Raw genomic sequence first — 15,897 nt, 5'->3', positions numbered from 1 at the left:
CTCTTCTGATTTTTAGTATCATCCTAAAGCTGTAAAGCTACTATATATAAATAAGTATAGACCAAACAGACAAATGATAACAATCTCTGTCTCTATCTCTCTGTATGTCTGTCTCTCTCTCTCTCTGTGTCTCTATCTCTTCCTTCCTCCTTTTTCCCCTCTTCTCTCTCTCTCTCTCTCTCTCTCTCTCTCTCTCTCTCTCTCTCTCTCTCTCTTTCTCTCTCCTCATTCCCACCATAAACAAAAGAAAACAAAAAATTGAAATAAGAGCCTGGTAAATAGAACAAGTAGTTATTAATAGAAATTAATTCAATTGAGTTTTTTAATATCTGATGTTTACAGAATGGGAATTGTTACCTTTAAGTTAAGGTTACAAAGTACTTTCACATTTGTTCTATTTAACTCTCATCCAGCTTATTGTATATGATATAGATAGATGATAGATAGATAGAGATAGAGATAGAGATAGATATATAGATATACTATGTGTTTGTGTGTATGTATGTGTATATAGGCAGGGCGAATATTAGCCCAACTTTATAGAAAGCTAAAACTCAAAGAGATTTTATCACTTGTTCAAGGTCACATAACTAACTTGGATTCAGATCTCCTGGGTCCCAAGCTCAGTGTTCTACCCATTGTACCAAGCTGTCTCTACAATCCTGTCACATTAATATAGTTTTGGGGATCTTCTCGCCTCTAAACTTTACCTTTTGGAAAGGGGAAAGAATGGGTGGAAATATAGAGAACTACTAAAGAGGAGAGGAAGAGAATTGAAAGCATATAAGCATGAGAGACTCGTGTTTCTCATTGAAGAAAAAGTTATCTATTGAGAGGGAGATGGATGATGTGTGCAATTGTGACTGAAGGGTGTTGAAAACAGTTTGAATAAACTCTTGTGGAGAAATGTGCCAAGAAGTCAGCTAGAGCTGAAGGGTAGACACTTGCTCTGATTTCATTTCAAATAATACTCATTGAAAGGGAGCTTAAAAGAAAAATCACAAAGAAATTAGACTCTGTGGTGTCTTCTTGATCCGAGTTGGCATTCATTTAAAAGGGGGTGGGGGAGAGACATTGGTGCTTACAAGGAAACTGCTGCTGGTGAAGTCTTGTTCCAGATTCATAAAACAGTCTCCTTTTGGCAAGGGGTGGGAAGACAAAATTTCGATTGCCTGACGTCATCCTCCCAGGAGTGTATAAGTAGGAGGGTGCTGCAGACAGGACAGTTCTCTCTCCTTGCAGGTACAGGTGTTCATCCTATAGAAGCAGAGACAATGGCAACCCTCAGTTCTACCCTGAAGCTGCTGCTGCTGCTGGGCCTCCAGGTGCTACTTTTTTCAGACTTGGCTGTAAGTTCCCCTGAAGATTGCATCTTCCCTGAAACAAGTAATGCAACCAGCAACTTCTCCATCAAGGCAGATTCAAACATTTACAAGATCAACAAAACTTATACAGGTAAGTAAGATCAACTGGTTCTTCAGTCCTGGACTCTGTCCCAGATAGGCATGGCTAGTATTTTGTAACTTTTGTGAGAACAAAATATGCAGAGCTCTATATCTCACTCCTGTCATACGGGAGCTACTAGGGCAGTAACTGGAATTATATTTAAGGAAGAGAAGGAGAAAATGACAGGAACTGTCTCCCTTGCTCTGCAAAGGGGTGGTGGTATAATGAGATAAGCCCTGGATAGGATGTCAGGAAGCATGAGTTCTAATCTTGTCTATGACACAAAAGCAGTGTGATCTGGCATTTCTCTGGGGACTCAGATCTCTAACATAAAGAGAGTGATCTCTGAGGTCTCTTTTATCTCTAACATGCAATAATAATATTAATAGAACTTTTTGTCCTTGCCCAGCCTGACCACAACCACAAGTGATTAATCCTCAATAAACTGAGTAACAGAAACTTCTTTGCTATTGCCAATATAGATAAAGCTTTAGGGGCCTCTTGTAATTCTACAAACAACTTCCTGAACTAGCAGAAACTTCAAGTAGGGATGGTCACTTTCTTGCTATTCTCTTGGGGGTCTTTCAGCTTCTAAGTCCTATAAATTGGTCTAGGTCATAAAATTTTCTCGCCAAAGATATTGGAATCGTTTGCCATTTCCTTCTCCAGTGAGTCCCCCATTTTACAGATGAGGAACCATGGCAAATAGAGGATAAGTGACTTTCCCAATCACACAGTAAGTAAATGTCCAAAGAAGGATTCAAATTCCGATCTTCTAATCTCCAGGCCCAGTGCTGTATCCACTGTACCATCTTGTAGGTGATAGCTATGTCTGTGCTGTTGGTGCTAACAACAATATATCACATTCATATGGCACTGGACAATTTACCAAGTACTTTCTCTCCCAGTCTGGAGGTAGTACCGGTATGATCCACTTTTGACAAGGAAGCCCAGCATCCAATTCCAGTCTGAGTCCAGTACTCTTTCCACCCTATCAGACTGAGGGGAATCAAGGATCATGTACTACTGATCCACAGGGTGCACTGAATAGAATATTATTTGGAATCAGAGAACCTGGGTTCAAATCCTGACTGTACCACCTACTGTCTGTGTGTGTGAAGGTGAGATGGGGGAGCCAATGGAATGTGTTCAGCATGGTCTAAGGTGGAAATCCCCTTGAGGCAGTAGTGGATGACCTCTGAGGTCCCTCCTATCTCTAAATATCTCCAACTTACTTAAAAGTCAAGGCATCACCTCCCTGATGTCATGGTCTGCTTCAAGAACAAAGGACCAAAAGAGAGAGAGAGAGAGAGAGAGAGAGAGAGAGAGAGAGAGAGAGAGAGAGAGAGAGAGAGAAGAGTTTTAATAGTTTAAAGCTACACCAAGACTTTTGGAACAATTTGTATATGGATGGCATTTATAGAGAGCTCTAGGGTTTACAAAGCACATTACAAAGATTCCATTTCTTCTTCACCCTGAGAGGCTATTATTATTTCCATTTTACAGACAAGGAAATTAAGGCAGAAGAGGTTAAGTGATTTACCCAGAGTCACACCATTAGTCATCAGAATTTGAACTCAGGTCTTCTATCTACTGTGCTCCCTCAAGAAGAAAAGAAAAATAGATCATTTTAAAGAAATGAAATGAAATCATTTTAAAGAAAAGAAATGAAATGAAAAGAAAAATAAATCATTTTAAATCCCAGCTCTATATTCAGCTGTATTTTCACAGTAACAGCAATTCACATGCATGCCTTTTTACACAGTGCTTTACTCATGACAAACCTGAGAGGCAGACAGGACAAGCATTATTGTTTCCATTTTATACATGAGGGACTTAAGTCTTAGAGGAGAGAGATGACCTGCTCAGGGTTCACAAAGCTACTAAGTGCTAGGTCTGGGGCTTTGAACTCTATCTCTCCTGGTTCCAAAGCTAAATAAAGATGACTGCTGCCCCTCTGTCAACAGAGCACACACACACTATATATGGCATCTCTCTCCAAGGGAGACTGGCCCTGCACTGTACTGTCCTTGGCTTATACAAAAGTGTATTCCTTGTAGTTGAATCTTTGCAGTAGTCAGAGCAAAGTCAGACTGACCCAGGGGCCTCTGGTCCAGAGTTGGAAGATGATGCTCACTTAATAAATGCTTATTGCCTGGACTAAGAGATGAGCAGGCAGCTAGTAACTTGAGATTGATAGAATTGTTAGAGAAAGGGACAAAAGACACTGATAACATTTGGGAATGAAAGTGGGTAAAATCTTTTGTTTTCAAGTTTTCATATAGTTGTATTTATATATAGTTGTGATGCCTGTGGTTTAAAAGATACAACCAGTAATGCTCCTGGAACAAGCTACAAAATGATGTTGGCAGAGTTACATTTATTTGGATGTCAGCTTCAGCTTCTTTATTGTAAATAAAGGGAGAATAGGAGTTTTTTAGATTCCCTATAGAAACTTAAGCTTCTACACAGTGCTAAATAGGCAGGGAATTCTTTTTCCCATGATCAGCTAATCTTAGTCTGAAACACTGAAAACCTCAGAAGTAAAAGGCATGGTCTCTACCTTCAAGGAGGTTACAAAATAATTATGACTGAAAAGAGAATGAATGTTATAAGCCCATATAATTAGAGTGTTAGACTCAGGAAGAATTGGGTTCAAATCCTGAATCAGGCACCAGCTGGATGTCCTTAGGCAAATCATGGAGCCTCTTGGTTTCCTTGACTACAAAATGAGGATAATAATGGTATCTACCACATAGGGTTGTTCTAAGAATCAAATGAGATAATGTATGTAAATCTTAAAGTACTGTATTAATGGGACTTATTATTGTTGTTGTTGAATAGACTATAAAATACTATGAGAATTCAAAGAAAAGGTAGATGATCAAGAACTGAAATCTTCAAGGAAGGCTTTGTGGAAGAGACCGACCTGGACCTTGAAGGATGGGTCAGATTTGGATAAGCAAGGAGAAAACAACATAAGCAAAGATCTTGAGAGTGAGTGGGAATGGATGAGAAGGGTGTGTGTCATTAGGACCATGGCATGATGAAAGACATTCAGACAGAAGAGTTAACAAGTCCGGGGGACTGATTTGGCAATGGGGATGAGTCAGAGATGACTCCAACACTCATCACCACACCGGAGCAACTGTGATGTACAGATAAAGGACAGATAAGGAGATTTTCCTCAATGAGTCATCCTAGACCCATCAGTTTCAGAATACCTACCTCTTATTTTTCACTTCAAAAGATCTGATTTCATTGGTGAGAGTATTCTCTCTAACTTAAAATTCGATTGTCCCAATAATTTTATAAGATTGCTGTTACTGAATCATTTCAATCATGTCCGACTCTCTGTAATCCCATGTAGAGTTTTCTTGGCAGAGATACCAGAATACTTTGCCATTTCTCATTTCACAGATGAGAAACCAAGGTAAATAAGGTTGAGTGACTTACCCAGGGTCACACAGTTAAGTGTCTGAAGTCAAATTTGAACTCAGGTTTGCCTAACTCTAGGGTCAACACTATCCACCGCAGTTTACTTTAATAATATTGACGATGGTGATGATCATGACGATGATGATGATGATGATGATGATGATGATGATGATGATGATGATGATGATGATGATGTTGATAATGATAATCCTCTTCTAGTGCCTAAACTCTCCATTTTACCAAGATTGAGTCCTCACCAAGTCTATAATAGAATTTCCAGCTTGGCAGCAACAACCCCAGTTTGTAAAGTTCTCACAGTCTTCGGAAACCCAGGGTTATCACTGCTATGAGGAGGCATCAGAGACAGACTTGGCTTTTATCTGTAAGAAAATACTGTGGAAAAGGTTTTTGCTCAGTGGAATTTAAATATAATTGGTTCCTCTTCTTTACATGGAGGAAATGTGAGACATTCTTCAAAAGATTAAAAAGATCCCTGAGGAATAAGAGTTTGAGATTATGTAGTTCATATTGAAGTCTTAAGGACTCCCTTTGCATCTTTTATCTATGGGGCATACAAGCACCAACTATGTACAAAGCCCCAACTAAATAGTTCTTCTCAAAGTACAGAACAGCCTCTGACCCAAGGCTCCTAGACTTAAATCCACAAGAGAACTAGGATATCAAATCCAACTCCATTTTTTTTAACGGATGAAGAAAGTGAGACCCAGAAAGCTTAAGTAGCCCTTAATTTTACAATTGAATGGAACTGAGACCAGAGAGGCTGTGACTTACCCAAGGAACAAAGCTCATAAGAGCATAGCATTATGGAGGATCAAGCCAGAAATCTTGGATTCAAATCCACCTTCTGATATTTATTAGCAATATGATAATGGATGAATCACTAACACTCTAGCTTCTTTTCCTCACCCATAAGGAGATGATTATACCCATTTCATTGGATTATTGGGAGATTCAAAGATATAAACTTAATTAAATTAAGGTCCTAAATTGGGGGGGGTAACAGAATTCTATAGTCACTAACGGGGTGGTTAGATCACACAGAGTCAGATCTGGATGCAGGAAGACTTATCTTCTTGAATTAAAATCCAGCTTCAGAAAATCCAGCTGGTGACCCTGGACAAGTTTCTTAAACCCATTGCCTCAGTTTCCTCTTTTGTAAAATGAACTAGAGAAGGCAATGGCTTATCCACTCTGGTGTCTGTGCCAAGAAAATCTCAAATGTTATCACAAAGTGTCAAACACCACTGAAAGGACTGAACAACAAAAATAACCACTAATAAAAGTGATATTTATATATAACATATAATCACTATAAATATAACTATTATATAATTTATATAAAAATAATCACTAATATAAAAGTTATATTTATGTATTTATGTATAAAACATTTATATTTCACTCTAAGGTTTGCAGAACAATTTAAACTTTTTAACTCATTTGAGATAATCCCCACAACAGCCCTATCAAGTAGGTGCCAATGTGTTCCCATAAAGAAACTGAGACTGAGAATAGTTAAATACCCTCTCCAAGGTCACATAGCTAGTTAATACCTGAGGATTTAAACCCATCTTTCTAATCTCACGTCCAGCACTCTATTGATTTACTGAACAACTTAGCAGCTCTTGCCTATAGCAGATAGAGTATTAAAGCTAGAGTCAGAAAGACCTGAATTGAAATATCTCCTCTGACATTTAACTTACCTGTATTACCAAGGGGAAGTCCCTTCATCCCTAAACTCTAGTCTTTTAATATGTAAAAATAGGGATCAGAATTACTAAGGTAGGAACTGAGTTTAAAGGCTTCCATGAGTTCGTGTGTGTAAAACACTTTGCAGACTTCAGTGTACTATGTAAAATGTCGGTTTATGATTATTGTACTTTAATAAGTATATCTGTGTCTCAAAGCCTTTGACTCTAAATTAAGTACGCCTTCTACCACCACTACCACCACCACTCCCCAAAACACCCCCAATAAGGTTGCAATGTTTTTGCTATTTCCTTCATCTCAAATCAAATTCACAAGTTTTTCCCAATTGTCTTCCTTGAATATATCAAGATCTGTAGAACTGGACAAAACCCCACCCCAGCTTTTGAGCAAGGTGATTCTGCCCCTGTGTGGAAGTGAAAGGACATGGTACTAGGTGAGTCTGAGGGGCAGACTTCTCAAAAGCTGCCCTCATGACCATCCAGCCAAATTACAAAGCCTGGGTCATAGCCCACCTCTCCAGGTGCAGGACATGGTTGTGTTCCTTTGGGTCCTCACAATTCTTGTGACTTAGACAGCTTACTTTTTTTTTCAATTATCTCCTCCTAGTGACTCTTCCTGGGAATGAGAAGCTCTACTCTGTGATCCTCCAAGCTGTGGACAAGGACAACAATCCAGTTGGCCATTGGCAAAATCCTGATCACCTGTGCAATGACTCTGTTCTCTATCAAGTGAAGAATTTCAGTAGCACTATCTTCCAGGCAAACTGGACATCTCCTAATTGCACAGACATCACAGAAGTTGAAATACGGTAAAGAGCTCTTTTGATTCACTTGAAAAATTTTAATTTAGTTGAGTCTTTTAGGGGTGATCCAGAGTTGAGGGGGCAGGATCTGTAGATTTTTTTTTCAATAAAAGCCATTGATAATTTTGAGCAGATCTAAAATGATAATTCATCAGTTTACACTCCAGGAATCAACTGTGATCTAAGCAATATACAGTGATGTTTAGAGACACTGTGTGTACTCAAGACTTCTAGTATAACAAATATTTTCAACATATTTTCTATTTTGTCAAATATATGTATGTATATATGTTATAGACTTAAAACCAGAAGCAACCCAATTTAGCCTACCCCCTTCACCTTATAGATAGGCAGTTGAGGCATGGAGCCCTGAAGTGACATGCCCAAAAGTCAACCAGTTAATGAAAAACTAAGATTTAAACTGAGGGTGTTTTGATTCCAAAGCCAGTTGTGATATATTGTCTTATTTTTCAGTATAACATCTTATTAGAAGATCAGTAGGTGCAATAAATAAATAGAGAAAATATATTCATTTCTTAATTGCTTGGGAACTGGATCAATAATATCATCATCATCATCATCAGGATAAAGTTAATATTCTGGCCTCTTCTAAAAATATTAGAGCCATGCCCTACCTGGAGGTTAACAGGGGCCTCCCATTGCACCTTAAGTCTGTCTCCTTCCCCACTGTCTCCTGGCAGCTAATGATTTTCTTACTAAGAACCACTTCTTGGCAAGGGAGCTTTCCCACACATGGTTAGAGTCTATCTTTTACCCCATGAAAGTGAATATTTGACCACAGAGTCACTATGGGCACCTGATCATTTGCTGGTAGCAAAACAATAAGGACAGTCAAGGACCATGTCTGCTATTCAGTTGAATTAGATAGTTTGAGGGGAGGGTTGGATATTTTCAAGGGGAGTGAGTTGTCTCCAGAATGATTCTGGGGAGAAGAATCTCAAGGGAAACTGGCCTGTCAGTCTAAGGATGGCAGCAACAGTTCAGGAGCCAGACAAGACCAGAAAGATAACATATCCCCTTTCATTTCAGATCATTAGTACCTCCACCCCACTCACCACCAGCCCCTCCCCCACCACTAAGACAAAAATGGAAGAAAACTGGGACTGGAAGCAAAGCAATCAGTTCTCATTGGTCCTCTTCCAAATAAGCAGCTCAAATTCTCAGAAATTTCTGATAACTCAAATATCCCTCCGAAGAAACTATCCTTTCCTGGTGCTGTAGAATATGGGTATTTAGAATAATCATTCTTCAATTTGGGTTGGTTTAGAGCTGGCAAGGATTTTAGAGATTGTCATTTTTCATTTGTGTCCAACTTCTTCATGACCCCATGTGGGATTTTCTTAGCAGAGATAATGGAGTAGTTTGCCATTTCCTTCTCCACTTCATTTTATAGATGAGAAAACTAAGGCAAACAGGGTTAAGGGACTTGCCCAAGATCACCCAGCTAGGAAGTGTCTGAGGCCAAATTTGAATACAGGAAGATGAATCTTCCTGAATCTAGGCCCAGCATTCTATCTACCATACTATCTAACTGCCCAAGCTGCCATTTTAAGAGATTATAGCATATCAAAGTTAGCAGGGACCTCTCAGAGATCATCAAATTCAATCCATACCTGAACAAGAATCTTTACTTAGTCTCCAATAAGCCAACTTTTGCTTTAAAACCTTTATCAAAGAGAACATTCTTCCCATTCTTCTCCTAGAATACTCTAATTGTTAGGGCGTTTTTTCCTTACATAAACCTAAGCTAACTTCTTTGCAATTTCTAGCCATTACTTGTTTCTTCTGCTTTCTGAGGCTAAATGGCAGTCTAATCCTTCTTCCACTTAGCAATGTTTTAAATATTTGAAGACTGTCCTGTTCCCTACTCTTCCCCCCAATACAACACATAAGTCTTTTCTCCCTTTTAAGTATCCCTAGTCTTTTGGTCAACTTTATCATACAGCATAAACTTAAGACTATTTACCATTATGGTTATAGTCTTCTGGACATTTTCTACCTTATGAGTCTCCTTCCCAAAATGCAGTACCCTGAAATGAACAAAATACTCCTTTGTAGTCTAACTGGGGCAGAATACTCCAGAGTTATCACCTCATAGTCCTAAACACTATTACTGTTAATTCCATTAGCTTTTTTTCAGTCTGCCATATCATATTGATAGGGCAGCTATGTGGCAAAAGGATAGAGTGCCAGACCTAGAATCTGGAAGATTCTAGAATCTGAAGATTCTTACTAGCTGTGTGACCTTGGGCAAGTCACTTAACCCTGTTTGCCTAAGTTTCCTTATCTGTAAAATGAACTAGAGAAGGAAATGACAAACCACCTCCCGTATCTCTGCCAAGAGACCCCAAATGGGTCAAAAATAGTTTGACACAACTGAACAACAAAAACCATACTGCTGATTTTTATTAAGCTTTAAGTTTAATCCACTAAGACTCCTATTTTTTTTTTCATTAACTGCTCTCTGGCTAAACCTCCCCATCTAATACAACATCCTTATTTCACAAATAGTTATAAACAAAAGTTACTAAATGCTTCCTATGAACAGATATTAGTAGAAGAAAAATATTTTTGTGCTGAAATATAAATTCAAATATTTTATGAGGCTGGCTTGATTTTCACACTAATTGAAGGTTAAAATTGGAAGTGAGGAGGAGGCAGCATGGAATTGATCAATCATAAAGAATTGAAAAGTGGTTATTGAGCTTATTGTAGGTATACTTAGCACTTTCTTAGGCACTATGGACCACAAAAGAATGAAAAAACACTGTACCTGACCACAAGGATTTTATGATCTAGTTGAAGGAGACAAGATATAACTGGGAAACAATGTGTGATGAATCACTGCTTATCACTGATGTTTGACAGCTGGTGAACCTCAGCATTCTATACTGCCAAAATAAAAGGATATGCCTTCTTCACCATGTCTCACAAACAACCAAAAAAATAAAATAGTATAGAAAGTAATATGATATGTCATAAGAAACTGATTGTGTTCTACTATAGGCAAATTTATTAAAGGGAAATATCAAAGTGGACTTGGACCAGGAGAGATTTCCCTAAAGAAGTCATTTTGAAGATTAGTTTCAGGATTAAGATGCCAATGGAAGGCAGACCCAGAGTTACTTTTCTGTGGGTCTGATCAAAATGATAGCTCCCTAGTTAACACAGCTCTTTATGGGCTCTTCTATCTACCGGATGTCTCAGATGAACCCTTTTCTCCATGATGGGGGGCATGAAATAAGTTTAGTTCTTCATCCATCTCCTGTTGTTGACCTTTCCACAGGGCCTTTACCTTCTATTTCAACAATGGCACCACCTTCTCTTCATTCAAACTGGAAAGGAAAGGTAAGTGTTTTGGAAGGTCTTAATTATAGTGGATTGGGAAAAACCTTAAAGCCAGGAAGACCTAGGTTCAAATCCTACTTCTGACAACCACTGGTTGAAATGACCTCAGCAATGAATCCTTAATTGTCAGAGTTGTATGTAAATCTCTTTGATTATAAATTGTAATGAAAGTGTTAACCTATAGTGAGAGAAGTTCCCTCATCTGGGAAGTTCCTTTGCCAATGAACTCAAAATCTCTTTGCTTTCAAAGATTAGTTTAGGGTTTAGATGGCTTCAAATGAGGAAGTGGGGGGTGTGATTTCTTTTGTTTTAGAAAGCAAGAGTTAGAAGGAACCTTAAAAATTATCTAGTCCAACATCCTCATTTTACAGATGAGAAAGTTAAGGTTCATAGAAAACAAATTACCTTCCAGGTTATTCAGAGTAGCAGTGGCAAAGACAGGATAGACTTCTGACTCCCAGCCCTTTCCAGTATGTCACACTTCATCTGCTCATCTCTAGTAGGAATGACTACTTGGAATCCCTGGAGGGTCCCAGGGAGACATATCAATTATTCCTACTTTACAACCCTAGCCTCCTTCTAGCTTGGGAAATGAGTTTTTCCTTCTAAATCCTATCCAAACAGCTAGATTCTAAAGCAACTTCCCTGGCCTCCTATATCTTAGGAAGCTGACCCTTCCTCTTCTAGAGAATTTGCTTATGGGGTGGTCACCAATGCAACATGCAGGTCATTTTTTTTAATTAAATTTTTAATTAAAAGGTTCACCCAGAAACAGGAAACTGATTGGATCTGATTCAATAGCATGCCCTCCTCATTGGTAACCAATAGCACAGAATTCAAAGTTAACAATAAAAAATGCAGTGAATAGTTGGTAGTCCTGCCAACCGCTTGTCATAAAACATGTTAAAGGGAAAATCCATTTTCAACAACAAATTCAGAAGTGGTTAGAGCTCATGCAACCCGGAACGTTCCTGAGGGGCTTTAACCGCATGCAATTACATTTCACAAGCTCTTTTTAGTGTTTTCTCTAGCTGGCAAGGTTTGGTATTTGCTGTTTTCCTTCCTCTTAACTGTAGCTTATTTTCCTGTAAATTCCATAGATATAAAGGGCTAAAAAAGAAAATAGTTTTGTTCCCAGTCACTACCTCTCAGCTTCCAAGTCAATAAAATCCTTCATTGAAAAGAGGATTGGAACCTCTTGCTCAAACCCACCTGCTCCAGGAGATAGCCAGAAAACATTTGTCATGAGGAAATGTTGAATAAGGTATTGTAGCATGACAAGAGTGGAAAGCACAAAATTCTAGAATGTTACAATACTCCAATGTATGTCCAGAGCCAAAGAAGGCTAAGGAATAGGAACAGGCCTGTCATTTCATTGGCATATGAATATCCCAAGTAAAGACATCCCCCTCCACAAAAGAGTCATGAAGAGTTCTCTAGAGACAGGAAGCCAAAGGAGAAGGGGGGGTATGAGAAAAGCCACTAAACCTTCAGAAGGATCCTTGAGAGCACATACTGTCTTAGAAAATTGCATGTTAATTAATATTATCCATATTTTTTTGCATTTTATGTATATTATTAAATATTTCCCAATTACATTTTAATCTGGTTCAGAATGTGTCTGGAGTACTGTAGGTCACTCATATTTGATGTTTCTGGCCTAAAGCACTGAGATATTAAGTGACCAGTATCACACAGTCAGTGTATGTCATATTCAAAATTTGAACTCAAGTCTTTCTGACTCTAAGGTTAGCTCTCTTTCCAATGTACTGTTACTTCTCAAAAGAAAGCATAGCCTAATTAAACCACTAGAAGTACCCCACCCCATACACCTTATTCTGTAAACTCACACTATTTTTGTTGCTATATAGTCATGAAAGACTCTTTTGTAAGGTTTTCTTGAAAAAGATACTGGAATGGTTTACTACTGCCTTCTCCAGCTCATTTTACAGATAAGGAAACTGAGGAAAATAGGATTAAAAGACTTGTCCAGGGTCATACAATTAGTTTCTGAAGCCAGATTTGAACTCAGAAAGATGAGTCTTCCTGATGCCAGACCCTCATTTTATCTCCTGTGCCACCTGGCTGCCCTCAAACTCCCTTATACACACACACATAAACATTGTGAAGCAGTCATTGCCTTGTTCCTTTTAAATAAAAGTTCTAATGACAAGATGACCCAGATCAAATTATTCCATAGGCCTTGGTCATAGATGCCTTGATTATTCCAAAATTCCAGGTACAGAGAATCAATTATAATTTGGTTCACTATATTTGGGAATGTCTAATACTAGCCTATGGATCCCTGATCCTATGAAGGTCTAGAAATATAGTTTCCTTAATATTAAAAGAGAGTCTCACCCTCTTGATCATAGAAGTGATCAACCTTTAGTCCTAGGTTTACATTCATTGCTCTTGAATCCTTTGAAACAAGCTGAAAGGGAGAAATACCATTACAAATGCCATTACCAATACAAAATTGATACTAGATTAAAAATAAGGACATGTCCTTTGAAAAATTTATAATATTAAATGATGATAAATAGCTAGAATTTAAAGTCATTTTTACTCTCACAATTCTGGGAGGTAGGTCCCATTTTATTGTTTAAGAAACTAAAATGTCTAAAGCTTAATTTGAACTTGGGGACTTCCTGACTTCAGGTTTAGGTGATAAAAAGATCCATGGTGCCATTAAGCCACCTCCACTATTAAAACAAAGACACATGAGGTATGGAGTCTGAGACAGCTATGTGATGTTTAACAAGTCACCTGCCTTTTCTGTACCTCAGTTTCCTCATCTGCAGAATGAGCATATTAATATACTACATATCTAATAGGCTTTTGGAAGAGTATCTGTGCATCATAAAGCAACATGGACATGTCAACTGTTAATATTAGCATCAATAATAACAACCAATCTGAATTAACATTTTGAAGCCAGAGATCTCTACAATAAATTATCCTTTCCAAAACACTTGCAGTCCTGCTCGGTTATTATTATTATTATTAATATAAAAAAGTTAACCATCAGTTTATATTCCTATAGTAACATTACATGTAGTTTTATATATAGTTATATATGTAGTTATAATAATACATTAATTTATATTACTATATTACTTTATGGTACATAGAATGATCTCACAAGCCAGCATGATAGAACTCGGATAGATCTATTTCTCTTTTAATGACACTTACATGCACTTGCCTAGCAGTAATCCTAACATTTGGTCTTTCTTTTCCAACAGCAACCCCATCACTAACCACCCCCAAAAGTTCTTCCCAGAAAGCCTACACCAGTCCAATCACTGACATCATTCAGCTCTTGTTCATCTATGTCACCAGTAAACTGATCTCCTAAGGAAGCATGTGCTCTGGCACCACTGGCCTTCTTTCCCTCTTGAACTAAGATGTGAAGACCCATGTGAATGAAGGTTCCACAATGTATGACTGTTACAACAACGTGAATCTGTTCACAGCAGAGACAGAGGATTCATTCTGCACTCAGAGCTTGAAGGTTTGACAGTCAACTAGCTGGTGAAATTAAGCTATGTAAGAGGGCCAAATAGATCTCTGGAACTGTAGGTTTTTTCTTTTTCTTTCCAGGCAAGCCAGGTGAAAAAGGAATGGATGATAGCAGTAGCAATTTGGCCAGAGCGTAAATTAGGGTTGGTCCTGAATTATCACTTTGATGGCCAATTCCACGCTTATTCAAACCTCACTTGGTGCCAAATGATTCCCCTGTACCCCTGAAAGATATGGAAAGAATGGCCAGAGAGATCAGATTCCTGGTCCAAATAAATCCAGATAATTTAAATTGTTTGCATTTGATAACATTTTTAATTTCTCAAAGAAGAAAGGAGATGAACTGAAATCAATCCTTCTGCTACTAGAAAACTCTTTTCAATCAAACTGGAAGATTTGTGAAGGGAAAAATAGGAAAAAAAACAATATTTGGTCAACCAGTTTTGTAGGATAGGAGAGGCAGAGAGTGAGGATTTTAAAAACAAATTTCCTTTAATTTCCAACAAAAATGTTTTCAATATTGCACCCCCTCATGAATTATAAGGAGAAGTTAGATAAATTGATATGGTAAAAATCCTAGTATAATCCCATCCATTTTCACTTAAAACAGAGAATATGACACCCATTTATTATTTATAAAACAGGATATTAGAAAAGTATAATTACATATTTTTTGGTTTTGGTGATTTATTGTTTTGGGGTTTTTTTTTAAATTCAAGGCCAGACACAATGGTTGAAAAAAAATGTCAATATCCTTTAACCTATAGACCAGTCTGACCATTTCCCCTTCCAGATAAATTTATTTTTAGGTAAACTGGTATAATTTACATATGTCTATATGTATACATATAAAATTTGTCACAAGCAAAAAACTTCTATGCCATGTATTAAATAAGATTTTTATTTTCATTTAACAAATGCTACAAATGGTCAAGTTTCTTTAATAAGTCAATAAACCAACATTCTTTTCCAGCTGCCTCAGAGTCTTGGAGAGGGGGAAGGGAGGAGAAATTAATTCTACCTATAAAACAAATTAAAAAGATCTTTTTTTATTTCCTAATAATTGTGTGGTTTTTCCAATTTTCTCATTTTTCTCATTTTCTCTGTATCTCTTTCTTCACTAATGCTACTCCCCATCTCTTCATATTAAGGTTTTCCTTGTGCAAATTGGTGTTATCTGTATTCATGTAAGATTGGACAGACTGGCTACCATGGAAACTGAGGGAACCTAGCAATGACTTTTAATAATCCAGAAAGCTTTGCCTTCAAAACAAAGAAATAGATTAGTAAATCTGCAGATTCTTTGTCTGGAACTACTCTTCAACATTTGTCAAATGACCACCAGGCTGGGTATCTTTTCAGGGATCCTATATTCCATCCCACAAATATTCTCTTCCTTTGGTAGAAGCCTGTAGTCCCATAATGGCACACTGTCCCTTTTACATAAAGTTCTCACCCTTATCATCCTGCATCAATACTTTGAAAAATTAAGAAATGTGTGGCACCTCATGTCCTAAATCTTTTTTCACATGTAACCCTGGCCCCCATTCTCTCTCTCTCTCTGTCTCTCTCTCTGTCTCTCTCTC

At 37.8% G+C, this 15,897-nt stretch overlaps 1 protein-coding gene across 1 annotated transcript; it reads left to right on the top strand.

Annotated features, from left to right (window-relative positions):
- The first annotated feature begins 1,246 nt into the window (after positions 1-1,246).
- PLET1 (placenta expressed transcript 1) lies at positions 1,247-15,326 on the top strand. Its single transcript, XM_074216688.1, has 4 exons — positions 1,247-1,455; positions 7,222-7,423; positions 10,725-10,786; positions 14,035-15,326. The coding sequence occupies exons 1-4, from the start codon at positions 1,275-1,277 to the stop codon at positions 14,145-14,147; spliced, it is 558 nt and encodes a 185-aa protein (XP_074072789.1). The 5' UTR covers positions 1,247-1,274; the 3' UTR covers positions 14,148-15,326.
- The last annotated feature ends 571 nt before the right edge of the window (positions 15,327-15,897 follow it).

The sequence above is a fragment of the Macrotis lagotis genome, chromosome 1, assembly GCF_037893015.1.
Source record: "Macrotis lagotis isolate mMagLag1 chromosome 1, bilby.v1.9.chrom.fasta, whole genome shotgun sequence".
In the NCBI taxonomy this organism is placed as follows: Eukaryota; Metazoa; Chordata; class Mammalia; order Peramelemorphia; family Peramelidae; genus Macrotis; species Macrotis lagotis.
The sequence above is the reverse complement of the archived record's forward strand: the minus strand, read 5'-3'. Positions and strand labels throughout refer to the sequence as shown.